This window comes from Megalops cyprinoides, chromosome 2 (assembly GCF_013368585.1).
Source record: "Megalops cyprinoides isolate fMegCyp1 chromosome 2, fMegCyp1.pri, whole genome shotgun sequence".
NCBI lineage: Eukaryota > Metazoa > Chordata > Actinopteri > Elopiformes > Megalopidae > Megalops > Megalops cyprinoides.
In genome coordinates, this window is record NC_050584.1 from 11,170,512 (window position 1) to 11,191,572 (window position 21,061).

Here is a 21,061-nt window from a genome sequence, read left to right on the forward strand (position 1 = left end):
AAAATGTGTAATTTGAATCTAACTGCATAAAGTCACTTGAGACGTACGCTGAAGTGTGAATCCCCCATTCTACGCTTCATTACTCAATCTTACCATCTCTCTTTGTGCGGCGTGGTATCGGCATGCACCCACTTTAGAACTATCAAGCAAAGAGCTCCGGGTATCATTATATTTTAACCTCACAATGAGCCTCGATCTAATGACTTCATCCACATTGTGTGTGTGTGTGTGTGTGTGTGTGTGTGTGTGTGTGTGTGTGTGTGTGTTTAAATAATCATTTGAATTAATACTCTGCAACACATCTTCTGATGAGCACTCACGTAGGCTATTATGCAGATTTTTGCAATGATGATTATATGACTATTAGGTTTTGTTAACATAACCATTAACATACACAATGTGGTTTTATTTATTTACCTTTTCATATTTTCTCTTGTGCGAACTACACACGCCTTTCTTTGAGAATGTGTAAAAAGTTATGACAACTGACGCCATGAGAATATTGTTACTATACAGTCAAAGGCAGCGAACAGAACTATAATGTAATTTTGTCTTTACGCATGATAGTTCATACACCTTCAATACAAGATGACATGCAACCGCAAAAACCAATCTACACAGGCCTTGTGAGCGTACAGATTATAAAGTAGAAGAAAGTTGAGGCAAAGTTTGTAGGTTGTTAGGGACAACAAATTGACGATCGATACATGCGGATGCTTTGTACACATAGGCGTCATTTACGCTGGGGACATGTCCCCACCACTTTTTGTCGTGGCCCATTTCGTCCCCACCACTTTAAAAAGGTGTGAACACGTCGAACCCGTCGTTGTCCCCAGCACTTTTCAAAACAAACTGACGCCCATGTTTGTACACCAGTCACATACATAATGCAATTGTAATGGATGGATATAACATTGACAGTAGAAAATATTAGTGTGGACAGACAAATGGAAACTTTCCTCAATTCAATTTACATTATCTAAACCTTTAATTGATTCTCGCTTATTATTTCCACCTTTCCATTTCTCCTACTAAATGCTGAGAAGTTCGACCATTATGACATGATCAGCTATAACTGTTGATGAAAATGACTAAATGTGCTACGCAGGAGAGGTCTCGCATATTTTCTGAAGAACATGTATGTACATTTAAAATACTAGCAGAATGAAGTTACACACCCGCGGCGTAGTGCGCATGCGCCACCAGGTGGCACACTGTTTTTATGGCCAGGTGAGATGATCCTGTTCAGGTAAAAGCAGAAATTGGCTTAAAGATCAGAGGCTCAATGAGATAACGCGCTGTGTGTTCACCATAGAGAGAAAGAAGACAAAAGAATGTCAATAATGGGGAAAATGGGGGATTGGCAGGTACGTACTGTTTAATTTAAGAAAAGGTTACGAGAGGTAGCTAGAGTACTGCACAGGTGTAATTCGTGTCGACCACATTCAGGGTCAACAAAGTTAGTGGTAAAATCTGGTTACATCCGCATTTCATAATAAGCACCCTCCAGTAATATAATTAATATTAGGTCAGTGCAACAGTTAAATCCATCACCGCAATCGGGGACGAGTTCAACGGGTATACATTTGGATAAGATTTCTAATCTTTATTCTGAGGAATAATTGTTACACGTAGTGTAACATTTTAAAGTCGGGATCGAGAGTAGGCTGGCGTTCAGTACGGGAAAGACAAAAAAAAGTTTGTCTTCAGAATCGCATGGTCTACTCCAAGCCATATATAACTATAATACAGTATAAGCGGTGAATGGATGGGGAGAATGTTTACGATTTGAAATGCATTTTTCACAATGTGTCCATGTTACCGCTGCACCCAGTACGTTCAGTTATGTATTTTACAAAATTTGATACAATAAGACCATATTTTTCAGGTTCAAACCTCTCAGTTTAAATTATGAAAACATACAGAAAAGTATCTCTGGTCGTGTAATTGCGCTCTTAAAGGTTAAACAAACATAAAAAACCAAAACCTGGCTGAAAATAGTACCATATTATTATGCATGTGTAAATGAAAAATGAAGGTTTCAGATAAAGTTGATTTTCCAGTCCTTCACACTTTTGTTGTTGCACACCCGTAGGTTTAATGCATGGTTACATACAATGCAAAACGTAGCTCTCGTTTCGACAGACATACGCTAACATGTAATTTTGGTAATATTATAAAAAGAACAATTAAACGAAGTGATTCAAGTTTGTAAATCATATCCGTCGATATTTATGAGAAGAGAAACCATTTTGTGTCTCAAAATGGTTTTCTTTACAAGGCCGCAGTCATACAGAATATAGGCCTGTAATATATCTTATCTGACATTAAAAGCCAAGTGAAACATTTTATTCGAAACACCCAGTTTCAAGTGAAATTCGGTGGTTTTGTTTTCAGTTACCAAATACCACACAGACCCACACGCCCATAGAATACTTGTGCCCTTTCCACGTAGATAATGGTAAAAGTGGACTCGTTCTTTGTGGTCTCTCATTAATGACAACGGGTTGCAAAGTTACTCCACCAAAAATGGTAATAAAGATTAACAGAGACCAACGCCTAGAACTCTGCGACCTGTTTCATGACCAGCAACCCGGGGTGCTAGCTGTCGCCGACGCCGATCTGAACCCAGCTATTGCAACCCCTCATTCAAATTAAACAACCCATGTTGTTGTGTTAATTATTTAAATCTCTAGAATGTGGACTTACATGCAGTGAATAGACCCGCAAACCCATTTAAGTACTGCCCTCTTTTGCATAACATTAGTGTGGTTGTTTCTCAACTCTCGAACCTCAATATGACTAAAACAACAGTTTACGGTAATCAGATGGGGTAACAAGGTGTACGAGGGGAGAGACGAATGTTTTGCATACCGTGGCACGTTCTGCAGAGCAAATTATTAAACCATGTACGATAAATGAAACTGTAGTCTTGAATTTGTACCTGCGTTTGTTATATTGTTCCAGCTATGTGTTTTTTTTTTTATTAACGATGTATGTTTTATTTATGCTAAACACTGTTTGATGTTTTTTTATATGATAAAATGGGTATACTGTGCATTCAGCCATCAACAAGAAGTCACATCTACTACGTTTTTCAAAAATCACTAGAAACTAGAATTACTTGACATTGTGATCACAAAATGTCAGAAACAGATGCTTTTTTGTGGATTTTTTTCGATGCATATTGAAATGTATCTATCAAATACGTGGGTCACAACTATTAAAAAAACTATGGCCTGTTCCGCGCTAGAAAAAAAAAATACAGCCGTGTACATAGACGGCGGTACAAATAAATACTCGTGAGGGAGGACGTGCGTGTAAGTCTCGCTCGAGTTTTACCTGTGTCCATTGGTGTTGGGTCGATGGGAATCAAACGGCTGTTGATATGCTAATGAGGGAATGAGCATGTTATTACAGTACTGAGCAAGAGCTTTTACTTCCACCATTAGAGGGAGATCTCAGAGCGCAGACAGCAACCCTAACAAAAATACTTTCAGCTATAGCAGAATTCACTCTGTAAAACAAGGAAAGACACACTCCATACGCACTGCAACCCATGAAAATGCTGTGGAAATTAACTGATAATATTAAGTATGAAGACTGCGAGGTAAGAGGATGTTCATTTTTTTTGTTCATTAAAATTAAAAATTAAAAAATTAAAATTGTGAAATCATATTTAATATTTAGGTTAGCTTATATGTACATGCTTTAGCAATTGAATTTAAATAAATGCAACGAAAATGATACAGGCTGCATAATAAAAGTAAATGTTCAACACGGGACAAGCAAAATATTTTGATGTTAAAATATATGCAACTATGTTAAAACTAATAATAATAATAACAACAATAATAATAATAATAAATCAGCTGTGACAATCAAAATCTGATGTGGATATCACACATAATACAAAGAAATTGGTTTAAGATTCAGGCAAATATTAGAAAACTCAGGGTTGCTGAGAAGAAAAAAAAATGACATTGAAAAAAAAATTCTGCTCAAAACAATTTGTTTTCGGACAATTTTGTTTTGTAGACATTTTATCAGAGAAACAATTACACGTGCTTCTATTGATGTGTTGATGTAACACAGTTCAAATATAATCTTTGTACATTGTTAAAATGATCAACTAACAGTATGTGTTTATGCGTAGAGCACTATGGATGATTGTTTTATAACCCTTCACTTCGCATATTTGGAAAGTGTAATATTTGGGTGTTGTTTAGGAGCTGCTCAGCCAGTTTAACGGGTTTGCGCCCGCGTCTGTCGAATAGACAAGCCAAGAGAAAGGAAGGTTGGACTGCTTTCTCCATGTTTCTTTTTGTTTTTGTTTTCGTAGTTCTTTTTCTCTGGGAGTCGCGTATGACGTTTATGAAATAGATGTTGGCTGCCTTTTTTCTTTTAACAGAAAAGTCTCTTACGCGAGACTGTATTTGTCAAGACCGCCGAAATCTTCGCGTGCAAATAGGGCGAGAGGGGAGTGGACTACGTAAATGCATGCCGAGTGTTGATACGAATGCGAATTTAGGATTATATTTCTCAGAGTGAAAAATCATAACTCGATTTACGTTGTTGTAAGTCGAGTTGCCGTGGATCAATCCTTTGGAGGGATTCAGAGGGCCATGGAGCAGCCAGCGTCGGAAGTTAAAAACAAAGGGACAGGGCGCACAGATAGCCACTCTCCAAACAGTAAAAATGTGCCAGTCGAGGTGCCCTCAGCATTTACTGGATTTTCACACGAATCAGAGGTGCTCATTGTTTCCTTCCTAGGTTCTTCCTCTCTCTGTCTCCCCCTTCATTCTATCTTTCTTTCACTTTTGCTTGCCCTCGAACCTTTTAAAATGTTCCCCCTTCTCTCTGATTCGTCAGACGCGAGAGAATGTCCCTCTTTTTGTCTCCCTCTCTCTCTCTCTCTACCTCACTCCCTCTCTTTCTCTCTCCGTCTCTGATTAGATACACTGATTCTTCATTCAATGGACGTCATTTAGCACAGACTCTGCCTTGAGTTGCTTCCTCGCTTCACGCTCGATTTCCGACCATTCTTCCCTTATTAAGTATTCGTGTAATATTAATAGTCATGAATATCTGCTATTAGGAGTCCAAGGGAAGAAGCAGACCTCTGCTAATATGAGCTCGAGCGAGGCAACAGCTCAGTGACAGAACGAGAAGACAGAAGAAGGATATAAGAAACTTTAACAATAATCTGCAAGACAAAATACAGCATTTTAAAATCAAATGAAGGGCAGCAGGAATTTAACCAAATTCTGATGGATTACTGTGCTTCGGCGGTGCATATTTGAACATTGGCGCTGTGATCTTGCTATAGTGTTGTGCTGGGTTTATTTTATTTGCTCTTATTTATTTTCGTTGATCTATCAACATTTTTTTGTGAAATTCTTGCGTTTTGAGTCGTTCGAACCGCTTCACAGATGTTAGTGCACAGTTTTTCCGCGATGGTGAGTTGTATTAAGGAGTGAAGTGCTTGACTATTTAAGCGTTTACATTCAAATTTAAATTGTTGGCAATTTTCTCAATTCGTTTGGCTATGCAACTATTTGTATAATATTATTATTATTATTGTTATTATTATTATTAGTTTAATAATAATATATGGCTTCATGTTAGTATACCCCCTTGCATCTCAGAAAAATTCTATCTTTGTGTACCGTTCATTTGTCAATCCATCTGCAATTCTTTTTGCATAATGTGATTTTTTTTTAAATGTACTATTACTTGCTCGTATGTTGGATGCAACAAAAGCTGTTTTCTATTCTGTTGCGCGCATTACTGATTTTAACTCAACAATGACATACGGGCGCATAAGTGCACACAAAAGAAACAGACCATATTATGATTTCCACTAACGTGATTTGGCTTGCTTGACGAGTGACTATGAAGCAACTGGGCCAAGAAAAGGCAACGCTGTGGCGTCGGGGCGAGGGACGCAAATTTAAACGTTTTCGTTTTTCTTGCAGGATCGTCACGACGGCACCAGCAATGGGACAGCCAGGTTACCTCAGCTGGGGAGCGTGGGTCAGTCTCCTTACACCAGCGCCCCTCCGCTCTCCCACACTCCAAACTCCGACTTCCAGCCTCCTTACTTTCCTCCACCTTACCAGCCCATCTACCCCCAGTCTCAGGACCCTTACTCGCACGTCAACGACCCTTATTCCCTCAACCCCCTTCACGCCCAGCCGCAGCCGCAGCACCCGGGCTGGCCGGGACAAAGGCAAAGTCAGGAAAGCAGTTTGCTGCATCAGCATCGCGGGCTGCCCCATCAACTGTGTAGGGAATACCGGCGAGAAGTCCTTCTCCCGTCGGGTCACGGAATTGAGACGGGACTCACAGATTCTCTCCCTATCCATGGAATACCTCATTCTCTAGAAGATGTTCAGGTAAGTCAACGGTTCCCCGCGTTTTTATTATTTATATAATTCGCTGGCGCAAAAGAGATTATTATTACTATTGTTATTATTGTCATGATTATTTCTTATTTATTATTGCGAGCTTTGACTTGTAAATAGAATCTAAATGTACAAAAAGACGCAAGAGAACAATTAAATTACTGGGGAAAATACCAGTTATAACAGAAAATATGAACTGTAGGTATTAGTCAATTTAGTACGTTTTTATTGTTATAGTGTACACGGGCCTATAGACTTTGAAATATTGTCTGATAATTGTCAAACAATGATAATTTTCAAATGGGAAATTGTGGGTAATAATAAAAACGCATCTGTGAGTTTTTGAGTTGAATTTTATACACAATAAGCCTTTTATTTAGAAAATAAAAATAGAAACTAGTCTCCTCGGTAGTTGCAGTAAAAATATTGTGCAATATTGTCCAGCCTGTTTAAATTAACATTTTACACAGTTCTATAATTAAAATATGAAATATGAATGTGGAATAATCGAGCAACAATTAAACAGAGAGTATTTGTTCATTTTTGTAAAAAAAAATTTAAAAAAAAATATATATATATATAATTGTGTATTTCCTCCATGTCGCTGTCGTCTTAATTGTACACATTGACGGGGGTGTCGGGCGAGCTAAGATGTGAGCGGGGAGCCGTGAGCGGTAATAAAGCAGGTCTTGCAATCCTCTCGGAATCACCGAGCGCAGACATGAAAGGAACATAATTTCATAGCGGACTAGCGTTTCCATTCACTTAAAATTGCTAAGGAAATAGTGAGGAAAATAGTTTCCTGGGATTGAATTAATTCTGACAGCAGGACTAGGTGAAGGAGACACATTCACTAGTCAGCCAGTTCGTTTTAAAACATTACCAAAAATGGAGGACGTGCAATTGACTGCTCATGTAAACATCACGTTGCAACAACGCATTTTGCTCGCATACATTTTGCAGTTATTTTTTTGTGTTTACGTTGCAGCATGTTGAAGATCAAGGCATTCACATCCCAGACCAGACTGTGATTAAGAAAGGTAAGCTATTTCCTTCAAAATACCATACTTGTGCATGCAAGTTACAAGTCAATCCATGAGCTAACACGATAGGCCAAACTGTCTGCTAAACACGGGCTGCTAAAATTAAAATGAAATAGAAACACCTTCCTTTTTAGGGTTGCAATTATTCGATTGAATGTATGCCTGAAGGAACACAATGGATGAATTTCAGGGCTGTAGGCTAACAAACATATCCAGGCATTTGCGTGAGTGGGTCGTACAAGGCGCTGCTCTGATTTAACGGCAGTTCTTACGGCTTCTAGCTTTTAGTTCGTCTGCAACTTCTAAACAACAATTAATTGAGCCTGTGTGTTCAGAACTGTTCTTTTAAGATGTACAACTGTTCACCGCAATTTCATTGTATGTTCACTCTGAAGACGTTTCGGTTTGTTCTATGGTTCTGAGTGCAGATTAAAAGAGAAAAGGCACGTGTTATCAAATTTACTTCGATTGTTTATTATTTAGAGCAATGCGAGTATTCCATGGTCAGGTTTAACGTTACATCGCCATGTGGTACTTATGTCAGGTCAAATTGGACATGCACGGGATAAATCTTAAGAGATACTCTTTCCACATCAACATGATAATTGGCTCTTATATTAGTAATCTCTAGAGTTCGTTTAACTCCTATTGTCTCTATTAGCCTCCCCTGAGCTATTAATGTCACATGTGATCTATCCAAAAGTACCAGTCTCTTTGTGTCCGGTTTTGCACAGACAACGCTAACCCCCTTCAAAGTAAAATATCACACTCATGTAATTAGGCTTACAGATTTTTAATACCGTGATTTAGTGTGTGGAAATGTTTCAGTGGCGTGTTGAAGTACACGTGATATAAATAAATAAGTAATATTTCAGCATAAGGTGAAGCCATGCAGAGATAGGCCTCTATTCATGGTCACTGGATAAATCTCCTTACCGCATTATTGTTTTGTATACCGGAGTGTAAACATTCTAAAATGTCGTGTTTTACCATATCAACCGTAACCAACACCTTATTAAAGTTATTACACTTACGTAGAGCATTGAATAGATATTATGTGCATTTTTAAATCCACTTTTGACATCAGGTATTCCGATTGCATTATACCAATACCAATATTTATTACAAGACACTGTTTTTCACATGTTTTGCAATATTCTGTGTTAAATATTTTAAGGAGTAGATTTGCGCCTCAGAATATATGCCATTTGTATGAAGGTATTAGTGTATCGTTAGTTAGGCTGAAATCGTAAAACTGTAAAGGAAGACGCCCTTGAAGTCGGTTATGTGTCGGTTATGTGGCTTGATGATTTTTAACGGCTTGAAATTATGCACTATTTTCTTTGACCCGCAATTTCGATTTTATTAAGAAATAACAGGTGGGTCAACTTCACGTCAGTTGGTGAAAATATTGTACAAGCCTATTCTACTGAATATCCTCTGTAGCTTCAGCCACTTAATATTCCCGGTGTACTTTAAATGAAGACCGCACGGTGAATAAATTATTGTTTCGTTTTAGGTCCTGTGTCTTTATCCAAGAACAACAGCAACTCCGTTTCGGGAATCCCTATCAATAAGGACGGACTTTTCGGCGGTGTGGTAAACCCCAACGAAGTATTCTGTTCTGTTCCGGGTCGCCTGTCTCTTCTCAGCTCAACATCAAAGTACAAGGTCACGGTGGCGGAAGTGCAGAGACGCCTCTCACCGCCTGAGTGCCTCAATGCGTCTCTGCTGGGCGGGGTGTTGAGGAGGTGAGCTAGCCTAGATGTTTTTATCTTTATTAATTTCACGAGTCAGTGTGTGTACACGAATTTCAAAATGATCGACAGTTGTTTTGAACAGATAATGTTCTACCGAACTGCATTTCAGATGTCTCTTTAACATATTTTAACCCACTAATGCCAGCACTACTACATTATAAACCATCTTAATTTGCAGAAGACAGTTGTTTGTCATATATTTTAAAAATAATGATAATGATGCAGATTATAGAAATTTTAACGTGATGCCTGCATTAAGAACACTAACAAGAGTTGTCTCCAAACCAAATGCTCTTATTTGTACTGCAGCAGATGTCATTAGAAAATTTGACTCCTACTTTGAGTCATATATAGTGTTTCAACTTCCTCTGTGTGTGTTAAAAATAAATATTAAATTATATGTCTTTTAAAGACATTGCTATTTAATATTACCCGAGTTATTGAGATAATGAGCATGTTTAACACAACAATATCCTACCTGGGACTCGAACATTGGATTCGAACCCATGACCCTCAGGTGGTATATAAAATACTGCATCACCAAATGCTGCCAGAAAGTTCGATGTCCCACTCCCATTTAATCCATAGTGCTGGAGATGAATTCCATTGTGTCTACCTGAGCAGATGTCACCTTCTAACCCACGTGTCTAAAATCTTATACCCACGTCACACCACTACATTTGTTACGCTTTTACAAATTATAATAAAAAAACTTCTCGCACGTTGAAAGGTGTAATATAGGTTTTCGTACAAAATTCAACTTACAGACATAAAGGGCGATTGCTTTTACATTAGAACAAGACCGGTAAAATATAGAAATTACTATAAAGGACTATTACTGTTATTCTGTTTGATTTTAGGGGGAACTGTGACTGAATGGAAGAAAACTTCCTTTATTTTTAAAACATCCGGTTCCTTAATTTTTGTTAATTTAAGTAATAGGTTTGTAAATCTTCTCCGTTAAATGTGTTGCGGTAATCGCCTTGAACATATCATATTTATTCTATCAAAAAGGTACACAAGCAAATATACGCTTAAAATACACAGAATATCATGATAATCGCTCGTATTGTTGTTGTTTTTTTATCACAGAGCCAAATCTAAGAACGGAGGAAGGTCCTTAAGAGAAAAATTGGACAAAATTGGATTAAATCTACCAGCAGGTAGACGCAAGGCCGCAAACGTTACATTGTTGACGTCACTAGTAGAGGGTAAGTAACGTTGTAAATAATATTAGTTCCAATTCCTGAGATTTTAGTTGTTTTAAGCAATTATATGGGGTCATTTTAAATTAGCATACGAACTCATCCGCGTAATTTGGATTGAGTTTGCCTCGCAAGCAATATTGCATGACGGATGTATGCGTTTTAGTAGGAGAGATCAGAAGAGTTCGGCATAGTTTGGGCATTTACCTGAAGCAGTTTTCACGGACTTGATGTGGGGCCTGTGCACTGTTAGAAGATTGAGGCTAATGATTGAGCTTTGCATGTCCCATTTCACGACGGAAGAATTAGGTTTGTTTTTCATGCAGCGCTACTAGCTTTTGCTTATGCTCTTGAGAATTGTGTGTGATTTTTCTTGTTCCAACGGTAAAGCAATAAAGCAGTTGGTGTATTCTCGTTTATAGCAGAGGCCTGTTGTCGACTGAATTATTATTATTATTATTATTATTATTATTATTATTATTAGTAGTAGTAGTAGTATTTATTATTATTATTATTATCATTACTATTTGTAGTTGTAAGGAGTTATTATGGACTTGTTTGCAAGAATCTACATCACCGTTTCCGAATGAGTGACTGGTAAAACATATAGCCACATTATGTTAAAGCATCGTATTAAATAGTCGAATGAATCGGTTATGGCACATGTCTGAGATGCCTTTGGTATTGAATAAATCCATTTTGCTTGCAAATTGAACATTGCTATTCCGTGCGGTGGCATTTGGTGTGCTGTGGGTTTTAAAGGTGAAAGCCTGAGATGGTTCATTGGTTCCTGTTAATCATTATAGCCGGAGACTGAATGCAATATTCATTGCGCTTCATAGAAATTTGGTACATATGTTAATTAGGCTGAAGAAAAATACGATTCGTTTGAGATAAGCGGGAGGGGGGTTCGGGCATAAGGGCAGTCAGTTATTTAGTGAAGGGACACTGCGTTTCTGGAGTGCTGTTATTGTTTACGATCCGCTCCATTTTATGGAAACGAGTTTACTGGACTTGAGCTTTGATGCCCTAATTGGCGCATGCGTTCTTCCGGGGTTGAAGCTTATGGCAGGAAGCCCTGCAGTAAAACCCAACTGTTTCAGGAAATTAAAACCAAAGGCTTGAAAAAATCAACAAAAAAAACGCAGACCTCATTGGAATGACCCTAAAATTCTCATGGTTAAAGTATGTAAGAGTGAGGTTTATGTGTTGTCTCTTAGAATCGGTTTACTGTGGTGTGGAATCCGTGGACATTCCAAAAAGGTTTCAACATTGAAAATCCTGACATAACACTGTATTTTACATGAATCCCAGCCTAATGTGTTACGCAGTTGTTGGTTTTCAAACATGTTATGCCTCTTATAAAGTGCAATATGTCAACTGTATCAGTTTTGGTATATAAAATATACAGGTATGATATCTTTCTAGACTAATATGTTTAAACGCAGGGTTTTTCCTTGGCCGAGTACGATAATTAGATAGATAATGTGTTAAGTGGAAGTGTTAATTGCTCTACATTTGATGTCACTAATTTAGAGCAATATATTACGTGCTGAACCCTTTTTTTTCTTCTTAGGCGAAGCAGTGCATCTTGCCAGAGATTTTGGTTATGTATGCGAGACAGAATTCCCCGCCAAGGCAGTAGCTGAATATGTAAACCGTCAGCATTCCGACCCAAACGAACAAGTCCAAAGAAAAAACATGTTATTGGCAACGAAGTAAGTGCTATTATTGCGTTCAGAAATGTAAAAAGTGCATTAAAGTACTTTCCCTGGTCTAAGCAGTGAAACTGGCTAACACGTAGTGAATGGCCGTGGCTAATTTAGCAAAATTGTGTTTTATTTATACTGATATAGAGAATCAGCTGACAAATGTCACATGTATTTACGCAACCAGCCGTTAATTTTGCATGATGGCTTTGTTTATTCTAGCTGCAATTATTTTTCATTTGTGAAAAAACGTGTCCTATAAACTATGACTGTGACACTTCTATTAAAAATGACATAAGTTGCATTTAACAAAGAGTCAGCATTTAAAAGTCCTCTACAAGCAATTTAGTCCGCATTTTGTCTTCAGTGAAGTCATGCTATTGGAACTGTGTCAGACACGAGGCCTATATGCAAATGAAAAATAACCACGGCAGAGTTGTTGCTTCTGCAACTTTTTGATATTTAAATTCATACGCACCCATTAGCGTTACACATCGACGGTGATATTGATTAAGAAGTGTTGCTCATTCAAGTTCAACTCTGGGTAGTGTCTTCTCGTCCCAGCATTCTGCTGTCGGTTGCTCTAAGCAGTGTGAAATCCCATTAAAGGAACACCGTATTAACGAACGGTTTGCATTACAATTGGAGACACAATCCGCCTCTTATCAATTTAAAAAAAAACACGATGTTTCATTAGAGGTATTTTCTGTACCGAAAGTCAGATTTACCATGTGTATGTGATTAATAACATTACAGCGACACCTCACAAATGTGTTGTCTTTCTTTTAGACAAATCTGCAAAGAATTCACAGACCTGCTTTCCCAGGACCGCTCGCCCTTGGGGAATTCTCGACCACAACCTATTCTTGAGCCAGGGATTCAAAGTTGTTTGACCCACTTCAGTCTTATTTCTCATGGATTCGGGACCCCAGCCATGTGCGCCGCCCTCACCGCGTTACAGAACTATCTGACTGAGGCAATTAAAGCCATGGACAAAATGTACCTCAACAATAACCCGAACAGCCACTCAGACAACGGCACTAAAGGCGGAGAAAAAGACGAGAAGCACAGAAAGTGATTTCACCGTTAACAAATATAAATATTATAAATACGTATAAATACTATTGATCGAAATATTACTTGCCACTTCCTGTTCTCGCGGTTTTACAAGTCTGTTTTTACCACAACTCGACTTTGGATTCATGGGAAGCAATGAATTTCCCCCAGAATTAAAGTATAAAGTGAAAAGAGCAATGGAGCCGTATCGGAGAGAGGAGTTTGACACTTGAGGACTTTTTTATGTACTCCCTCTTTTATGAGCTACAACGGACTGAATTTCAGCAGCAACCCTTATACATCTCAATTTACGATTGTAGCCACACGAAAAGAAGCGAAAAGAGGATGACTTTTTATCAGTATTGTGAATAATAAACTTGAAAAAAAATCCACAGTTCCATGTCATGACTTCAGTTTTAGGCTCACTCCAAGCGACCAACTTGAACTTTGAATTTCAACACGATTCACGGTTATATAAGGGAATCTGTGTTCATGTATGTACATATTTATTTATGTGTAATTTAATGGGAATTGTAAATATGGTGTGTCTGTTGAAATCTTTTTTTTTATTTATCTGGTGCCTCCTGTTTTAGTGGGTTTAAGTATTCGGTTAGTTCTTCATGTGGTTATATGGTTCTTAGAAAACAGAATTTTGGGGTGTTATTTTTTCTCTGGGATATTTCCATTCAGCCCTCTTGTAGCATGTTGAGGCGACATTGAAGCAAGTGAACAAATTTGATAGAAATAAACTTCCATTTTCTCCATAGATCACTCTCATTACACCCAGTTTTCACTGAAAAGAGCAAAAGCGAGACCCTGACGAGAAATGGAACTGTTTTGTGTTTTTATTTTTTTTATACAAGCCTATATGTGTTGTGCCAATCAGAATACGTTTCACCTCTTGTTCTTCCCCTGAAGCACCATAAGAGCAATAAATTGATATTGTCTTTTGAAAACATTTTTTTCTTGTTTGAAGAAGTTCAAAACATTTGGGACCACCTGATAGCTTGTATGTCCAATGTCCAAATTGGAGGCGGTTTTAGCTGTATTGTATAGACCTGTGCTGGCAATAGTTCCCATGCCTGTCAATGTATTATAGTCCTTTGTTGCCCAGAAAAAAATAAATATTTGATACGCTTCATGTCGATTTCTTATTTATATGTATTTTATTTTTATTCAGTGGTTGGTACACCCTGGCGTATTTTCGTTCTTGGCAGTATTTTTATTCAGCACGGTTGCAGTAATTGAGTTTAACTCTCCCTTGACGATTGCTCCTTGCAATAAGCAGCTGAACCCATTGTTTCCCTCAAGTATAATAAAAACTTTCAACTCGGAGTTAAAAGAACGGGATCATTCAGATATTCCATTGAGCATTTACTAAGGCAAATGACACTAGAAAACAATGAATACTTATTTGTGTTTGAACCAACCCTGTGTAGTGGCACCCCCTGAAGCGAAATCCATAAGATGTATAAGCTTGCATCACAGTTTATCTTTTTGCATTTTTCCCTTTCTCTAAAACTTGTCCGCCGTTAACCCTGTTTTCTAAAATGAAGGCTCAGGTTTAATCGAGCTGTAGCTACATTATTTTAGACATGATGTCTCACGGCTACAGATTTATTTAAATCAGCAGGAAAACATAGTAGAATCTGATCGAGCATGATTGATCACTATCTTGATTATTTAGCTTAATTATCAGCTTGATTTTTTAAAACTATAGTCTCAGTACAAACGATGTTTTTCCATTAAGGGCGCGGATTCACAGATTTCGCCACTTGTATTTTTTCGGATCTAGCCAATATGTGGTTTGTGTGGGGTTTTTTCCACATTTCTTCTGCGCAGATGACAATACCACTTGTAAAAGCATTCCAAATAATATGCGTGTAATTTGAAGTGCAGACTGTCATGGCAACTGAAACATTGCATAACATATTTCAGTTTTAGCTTGATTGTATATTGATAGCATGCAGTTCAGAATCAATTTGCACAGAGGCACGGATGACTTGGTGGATTTGGAATTCCGTTTTCGTACAATTGGAGGCGTAATGGAGGGCCTTGAAATGTTGGTCCTTTTACCCCCCCCCCCCTCCCCACCCCCACCCCCCAAAAAAAAGACACAACACCAGAGTGGTAATTTATTATTTTTTAGGACAAACAAACTGCTTAACTGTAAAGCAATTGTTTTCAAATAAGGTGGATGAAGCCTAACAGTACATGTCCTTGGCATAATTTTAATGCTCATTGCTAGCAGGTGAAGTGAAGCATTGTCTATCAGGGCTGTTTTTGTTGGCTGCATCTCAGATTGTGTGTGGGATCCTAACCTCGGGCACTATACACACTCATAAGCAGGAATACCCAACTGCTTCCTCTATAGAAGGAAAACATAGATAGTCATTTTAAAGGAAAACAATCGTATTAAATAGCTTTCATTCGTATTAAGATTTGGCGTCACTGCTTCCATTCACGTGACATTAATACAAATGTGATTTATTACATGTGTTCCGAGCAAATGTGTCAATCGTGTTTTTATAGCAAAACGAAAAAAGTCCTAGTCGAGTACTGAAATCATTTGCCATGAACTGTTGTAACAGTTGACATAGACTGTATTTACTTTCATTTGAATATCAATCAATGGCAAGCCAAGACCACTAAAACGCCATCATACTTCTTGCTGTTTATTTATGTTGTGACCGTTATAAACCAAAACTTATATTCATTTTTGTCTTCCTCAACAAAAATTGGAATATTACCATAATTTGATCTTTAACTGGTGGAACATCTATTACATGGCAATGCCCTGCAGCTGAAATAATATTTAAAAAAGAAGAGATCTGACATTTGAGAAGCCAGTGGCTTGCAATACCCAGTTGTATTTAGCTAATTCACTCCTTAACCCATGGTTTGAGATAAATCAATTACAGTTGATTCCACTTCAATTCACAAGTGCGTCTTTTCTTTTAGTTTCCCCAAACCATTATTTAATGTTTACTAATTAATTCAATTATAGGCTGCTATTTTCAAAATGAATTCGTTTTAATTCTTACACCTGCCCAAGCCTTAGAACGTTTGTGCTTGAATCTATGGCCACGAAACGTACACACACATCACACACACAAATCAAGAAGGCACGCACACTCACGGATCAGGATCAGTGACCTATGCAAGTAGAGTCACACACTAACGGGAAAGCATATACACGCAACCACACGGTCGTGCGCTCACAGGCAAGTCTGCACGCACGCACGCACGCACGCACACACACACACACACACACACAATCTGTGTTGGAAATATATCTCATTTTGCGTACTGCTAAAATGTTACTAATACTAATATAAGTTATACAAAGCCTTATGTGGTCAGAATGAATTGTTATGACATACATACCAATAGCTGAGTGAATCTATTTGGAAAGTTTGCATTGTGCAGCAGATGCCTTATAGAGACTGAACGCAGATAATTCCTGCTAAGAAGCATTGCTAAGGAGAGAAGTTAGAGGCGTTCCCTCAAGGAACATTTTACATTCACCTCAAGTAACTCCAGGATAGTTCAGACCATCAGAAATGATCGCAGGATGCACTAATACTAATTCTAAGGAACAACATTTAACAATATTGGCTGTAATTATCGAAGACCAACTTAGAAATACCAGGCATTGCATTCATGATACATATGCTATCATAATATGTAATAATCTTACAAAGTTTACCTTGATGTATCACATAACTGGACAATAGGTGATACATTTGTTGAGATTGCTTGAATTATTAAATAACTATGCAAATACAATTTTCAAACGAATAGAACGAATAGATAGAATAGATACCATTATTTTACTATCTATCTATCTATCTATCTATCTATCTATCTATCTATCTATCTATCTATCTATCAATATATATATAGATGTTATTTAATTTTTTTTTCAGGAAAAAACGATGACTTGGATTTTGAAAGGGCCGGAATGAACTTCCAACTTACCACTATTACATACAAAATCAACAATAAAACAATATTTTTTGTTTTCATTTATGTTCTGGGCTGACTGATTGTTTTAAAGAAGAAAATACGACACATCCAATTGTGTGAATAATTTGATTGTCAACGATCTTTTATAAGTAGAGTCAAAATGACTAATATATATTTTAAATATGGAATTTCTGTGTTTTCATGTTAAGTTATGATCCCCTGAATGACGTGAAACTGCATTACCAGAGCAATCAAATCATGTGATTCCGTAAGTTCTCAATGAAGCGGCAAAGTGACTAATTGTCCTCGCCTCCAACATCAACCTCTCTGCGGTCTTTACCCCCTACCCTGACCTCCTTCATCTGTGCGAATCAGAGTCCATGTACGGGAAAAAGGTCAATTACATCATCATCATATAATTTATGAATACCTGAGGCATCAAAGAATCGATTAAAATCATTGGGTAACGTACCAAGAAGAACTAACTAATAACATAATAACTTAGTGGAATACAAATAAGAGGTAGATCTTGAAATGATTACCATTGTATTGCCATGCCATTGCCTGGAAAGTTAAAATGGTCTTTCGTTTGACCGACTAGCAATAACGGTTGCATATTTTCAATAATCAGTTGAATCGAAATATGACATTGAATATGAATATGACTATGACACCCGCTGGATCACACACGCGCGCACGCACACACACCCTCATTAGATGTTAAGACTAGATGGTTAAAGCCGCATTGAAGCGGTTCTGCCACGTATTAACATTTAACAATGATGTCGGACAATTTTAATTTGAAGTAGCATATTAAACTTCCTGGTTTACAGTTTTGATTGAAACGCCTAACTCGCACACGTTATATTGAATCATGTCATTTGTGTGCAAATTACAATTCTTGTTCTTTCTTTGAACACACACACACACACACACACACACACACACACACACACACACACACACACACAAACACACGTATATTGAAACTATATGTATATATCTCCAAACAATGACAATTAATTTATTTGTGCTAATTTTTTAATGCAATCATAAAAATGTAACTGTACAAAGTTTGATTCAATGGTTTAATGTAACCCTCCATCTCTTTATTTTTCAAACATTTTGAACGTATTTTCATTAAAAGTGACGACAGAAAACACACCGACTATTTTCGGTTAAAACTGAACTATGCACTGTCTTGTAGCTCATTGCAGTTTAAATAAAGTTTATATGCATGTCCTATACAATTGCATCACCGCAGAGTAGTAAATTATCCGTTTCGTGTAGTTGTGTACATCCGGTACCCAAAAAGGAGAGAAGAAAAAAAATATATGTGTTTGTTGTTAATGTTTCTCATTTCGCTTAATATCGTTTATATTCTGGGTTCAGTCTCTCTTTCTCTTCGCAGTCTCTGAAGCCAGCCGGGAGGGGAGTGTCGCCCCGGGCCAAACATATGCTTCTTTCCATTGCACTAATCCAAATTCAGCGTGGAGGAATAATTGCTCGAGTGGCCATGGCTTCGCGAGGCTTTGTCCCTCGCTGGCTCCCGTCAGCCAGGCACACGCCATTTCAATCAACTCCTTTTGAGAGCTGTCTCTTTTTATCAAACCTTAGACCTTGCAAATGATGAGAACGTTTAACAAACGACTTCACGCTCCATAAATAACACAACACTTATTTATTTATTTACTTATCTATTTACTTATTCTGTTTTGAGAGAAAAAAAACCTTGAACGCTCTAGTTTTGTCCTTGCTTTAAGTGATCTATCTATCCACCTCGCCCCACGCCTTTGTAATCCGTTATTCCAATTCATTAACCATTCTTTTTGTTATTATTTTGAGGATACTGGATGGTGAGGCATGTACGACATATTCTGCGTTACAATAGTAGGTCCCATCAGCTAAATGTTTTCCATGGTCATGAATGACATTCGCCCTCGACCCCTTCTACAACCCCCTTTCTATATTTTGTTTGTCCGCCTGATTACAAATGTTGGGCAGGTTACCGGTGACCTGCTTACCGCACAGGCCATTGGGCAACTGGAAATACAGACTCGGCCTTGTCCAGTCAATTGAAACACTTAAAGTGATTCCACACAGTCTTGAAGAGACTTCCCCCCCCCCCCTCTTTACCTCTTTACGAATAATGAAGTGTATTTGGTGGAAGTCAATCTTTCAATCACACATGGCAATAGCTTGTCAGTACTTATAAAAGTATGCTACATAGGTTTTTTGCAAACCGTATAAACAAAGTAGTCTACGCATTTCGGAGACGGAATTTCAACGAGCGAAGCCATGGTTAAAACATGGAAACATGTACACTTGGAAAGTGTCCTTTTTGAGGTTTATTGGTCCAAGGTGGTTGCCCCACAACCAAGGAAGGCATTTTCATATCATTCATGTCAAGTTTCATTTAAAGTACTGAACTCTGGCACATCAGGTCACATTTAAAATATAAATTGCACTAATACTTAAATAGGTTTGTGAATTAAACGTGAATTAAACCATTTCAGACATCTGACACTCTTCGTGGGGTGAAAAGGCATAAGGCTCGAGAGAGAGAGAGAGAGAGAGAGAGAGAGAGAGAGAGAGAGAGCGCTTATGTTTGGGAAGGAAGAACAGCATTCTAGAGACATCTTGATGGACGGACGCAGAATCATCTCCCGTCCGATACGTATCACAACACAAATAAAAAAAGTCATAATTTAAAGTGATCAGCACAGAGGCAACCTTGTGTAGGTATACAAAGATACAAGTCAAATGAATGACAAATTCAAACGGATATTGGTCAGTTTTGGCTGAGTAAATATTATGAATGCTCCGGGGCATATTAAAAGGTCAGTGGCTTTTCCCTGAACGGTAAAGCTGTTAATACTATATGGATACAAAAGTTATGTAACAGACAATTATTTTGTGAATTTTCAATGAAGTTTAAATATTTATTCACTTAAAAAAATGTGAATTCCCAAAACACCTTGCTCCCTTGCTGTGCCGTCTTTCGTTTGCCTTCATGTGCAGGATTTAAATTAACCTGTCATTGGAACTTGGAGCCTATATTCTTCTATTTGAAAATAACTTCAAAAGAAACTCTTACTGTAACAGCTCAGGAACAGGATTCTGATAGTAGCATCTCTGATGCACATTAGACTGATTGAATTAACCATTTGTTGGTATGGTCTACCATGATTGGTAGATCTAGAATACATGACAAAATTGGGAACGAGATAAATAAATTGAATTAATACTAATAATAACATTATAGCGTTGCTATTTCAGTTTTTGCTTTGCAATTTCAGCGTCTGAAACTAAGTTAAACCATGCATAGTCGGGTGATTTTATCAACAGAACAAAAAGTATTATACAGTTTGCGCCAATATAATTCCAAATTCTAAATCCGAGTACTAGACGCAGTAGAAGCAGGATCCTCTTACAAACGATCAGTTGCACCAATTAGACTTGCAGTGCATGATTAAATGTTGGTTGCGCTGAATGTACAATCTGCTATTTCAAGATATCATACGTTCTCAACTAGCCAAACCCTCTAGCAATCGTGACCCCATATCGTGTTTAAAGGTCCTCATAGGGTTAATGCATGGTAATCAGACCCAAAGTTGGCGGGGCAAGTTAAAATCTTTCCTCGCTCATGCAGCTGAAGCAAAGATTCTTGCATTACAGTCTATATAGATATCTAAACAAAAAGATACTAGATGAAAAGAAACTAAACAACAGCACTACTGCTCTTACTACTACTACTGCTAATTATTATTATTATTATTATTATTATTATTTTTATTATTATTATCATTATTATTATTAGTAGTAGTAGTAGTAATAGTAGCAGCAGTAGTAGTAATAGTAGCAGTGGTAGTAGTAGTAGTAGTATTTCGACTGTATATATTGACATTTAAA

The 21,061-nt window shown here is 37.6% G+C and overlaps 1 protein-coding gene across 3 annotated transcripts; it reads left to right on the forward strand.

Annotated features, from left to right (window-relative positions):
• Positions 1-3,524: 3,524 nt before the first annotated feature.
• tfap2a (transcription factor AP-2 alpha) lies at positions 3,525-14,311 on the forward strand. 3 transcript variants are annotated; one of them, XM_036522552.1, is made up of 7 exons: positions 3,525-3,610; positions 5,979-6,398; positions 7,396-7,447; positions 8,970-9,201; positions 10,303-10,421; positions 11,992-12,133; positions 12,914-14,311. In XM_036522552.1, exons 1-7 carry the CDS (start codon positions 3,560-3,562, stop codon positions 13,200-13,202), a joined length of 1,305 nt encoding a protein of 434 aa, XP_036378445.1. In that variant the 5' UTR covers positions 3,525-3,559; the 3' UTR covers positions 13,203-14,311. The 3 variants fall into 3 exon arrangements, with proteins under 3 accessions (XP_036378445.1, XP_036378442.1, XP_036378446.1); XM_036522549.1 differs by lacking the exon at positions 3,525-3,610 and adding an exon at positions 4,280-4,751; XM_036522553.1 differs by lacking the exon at positions 3,525-3,610 and adding an exon at positions 4,788-5,459.
• Positions 14,312-21,061: the final 6,750 nt, after the last annotated feature.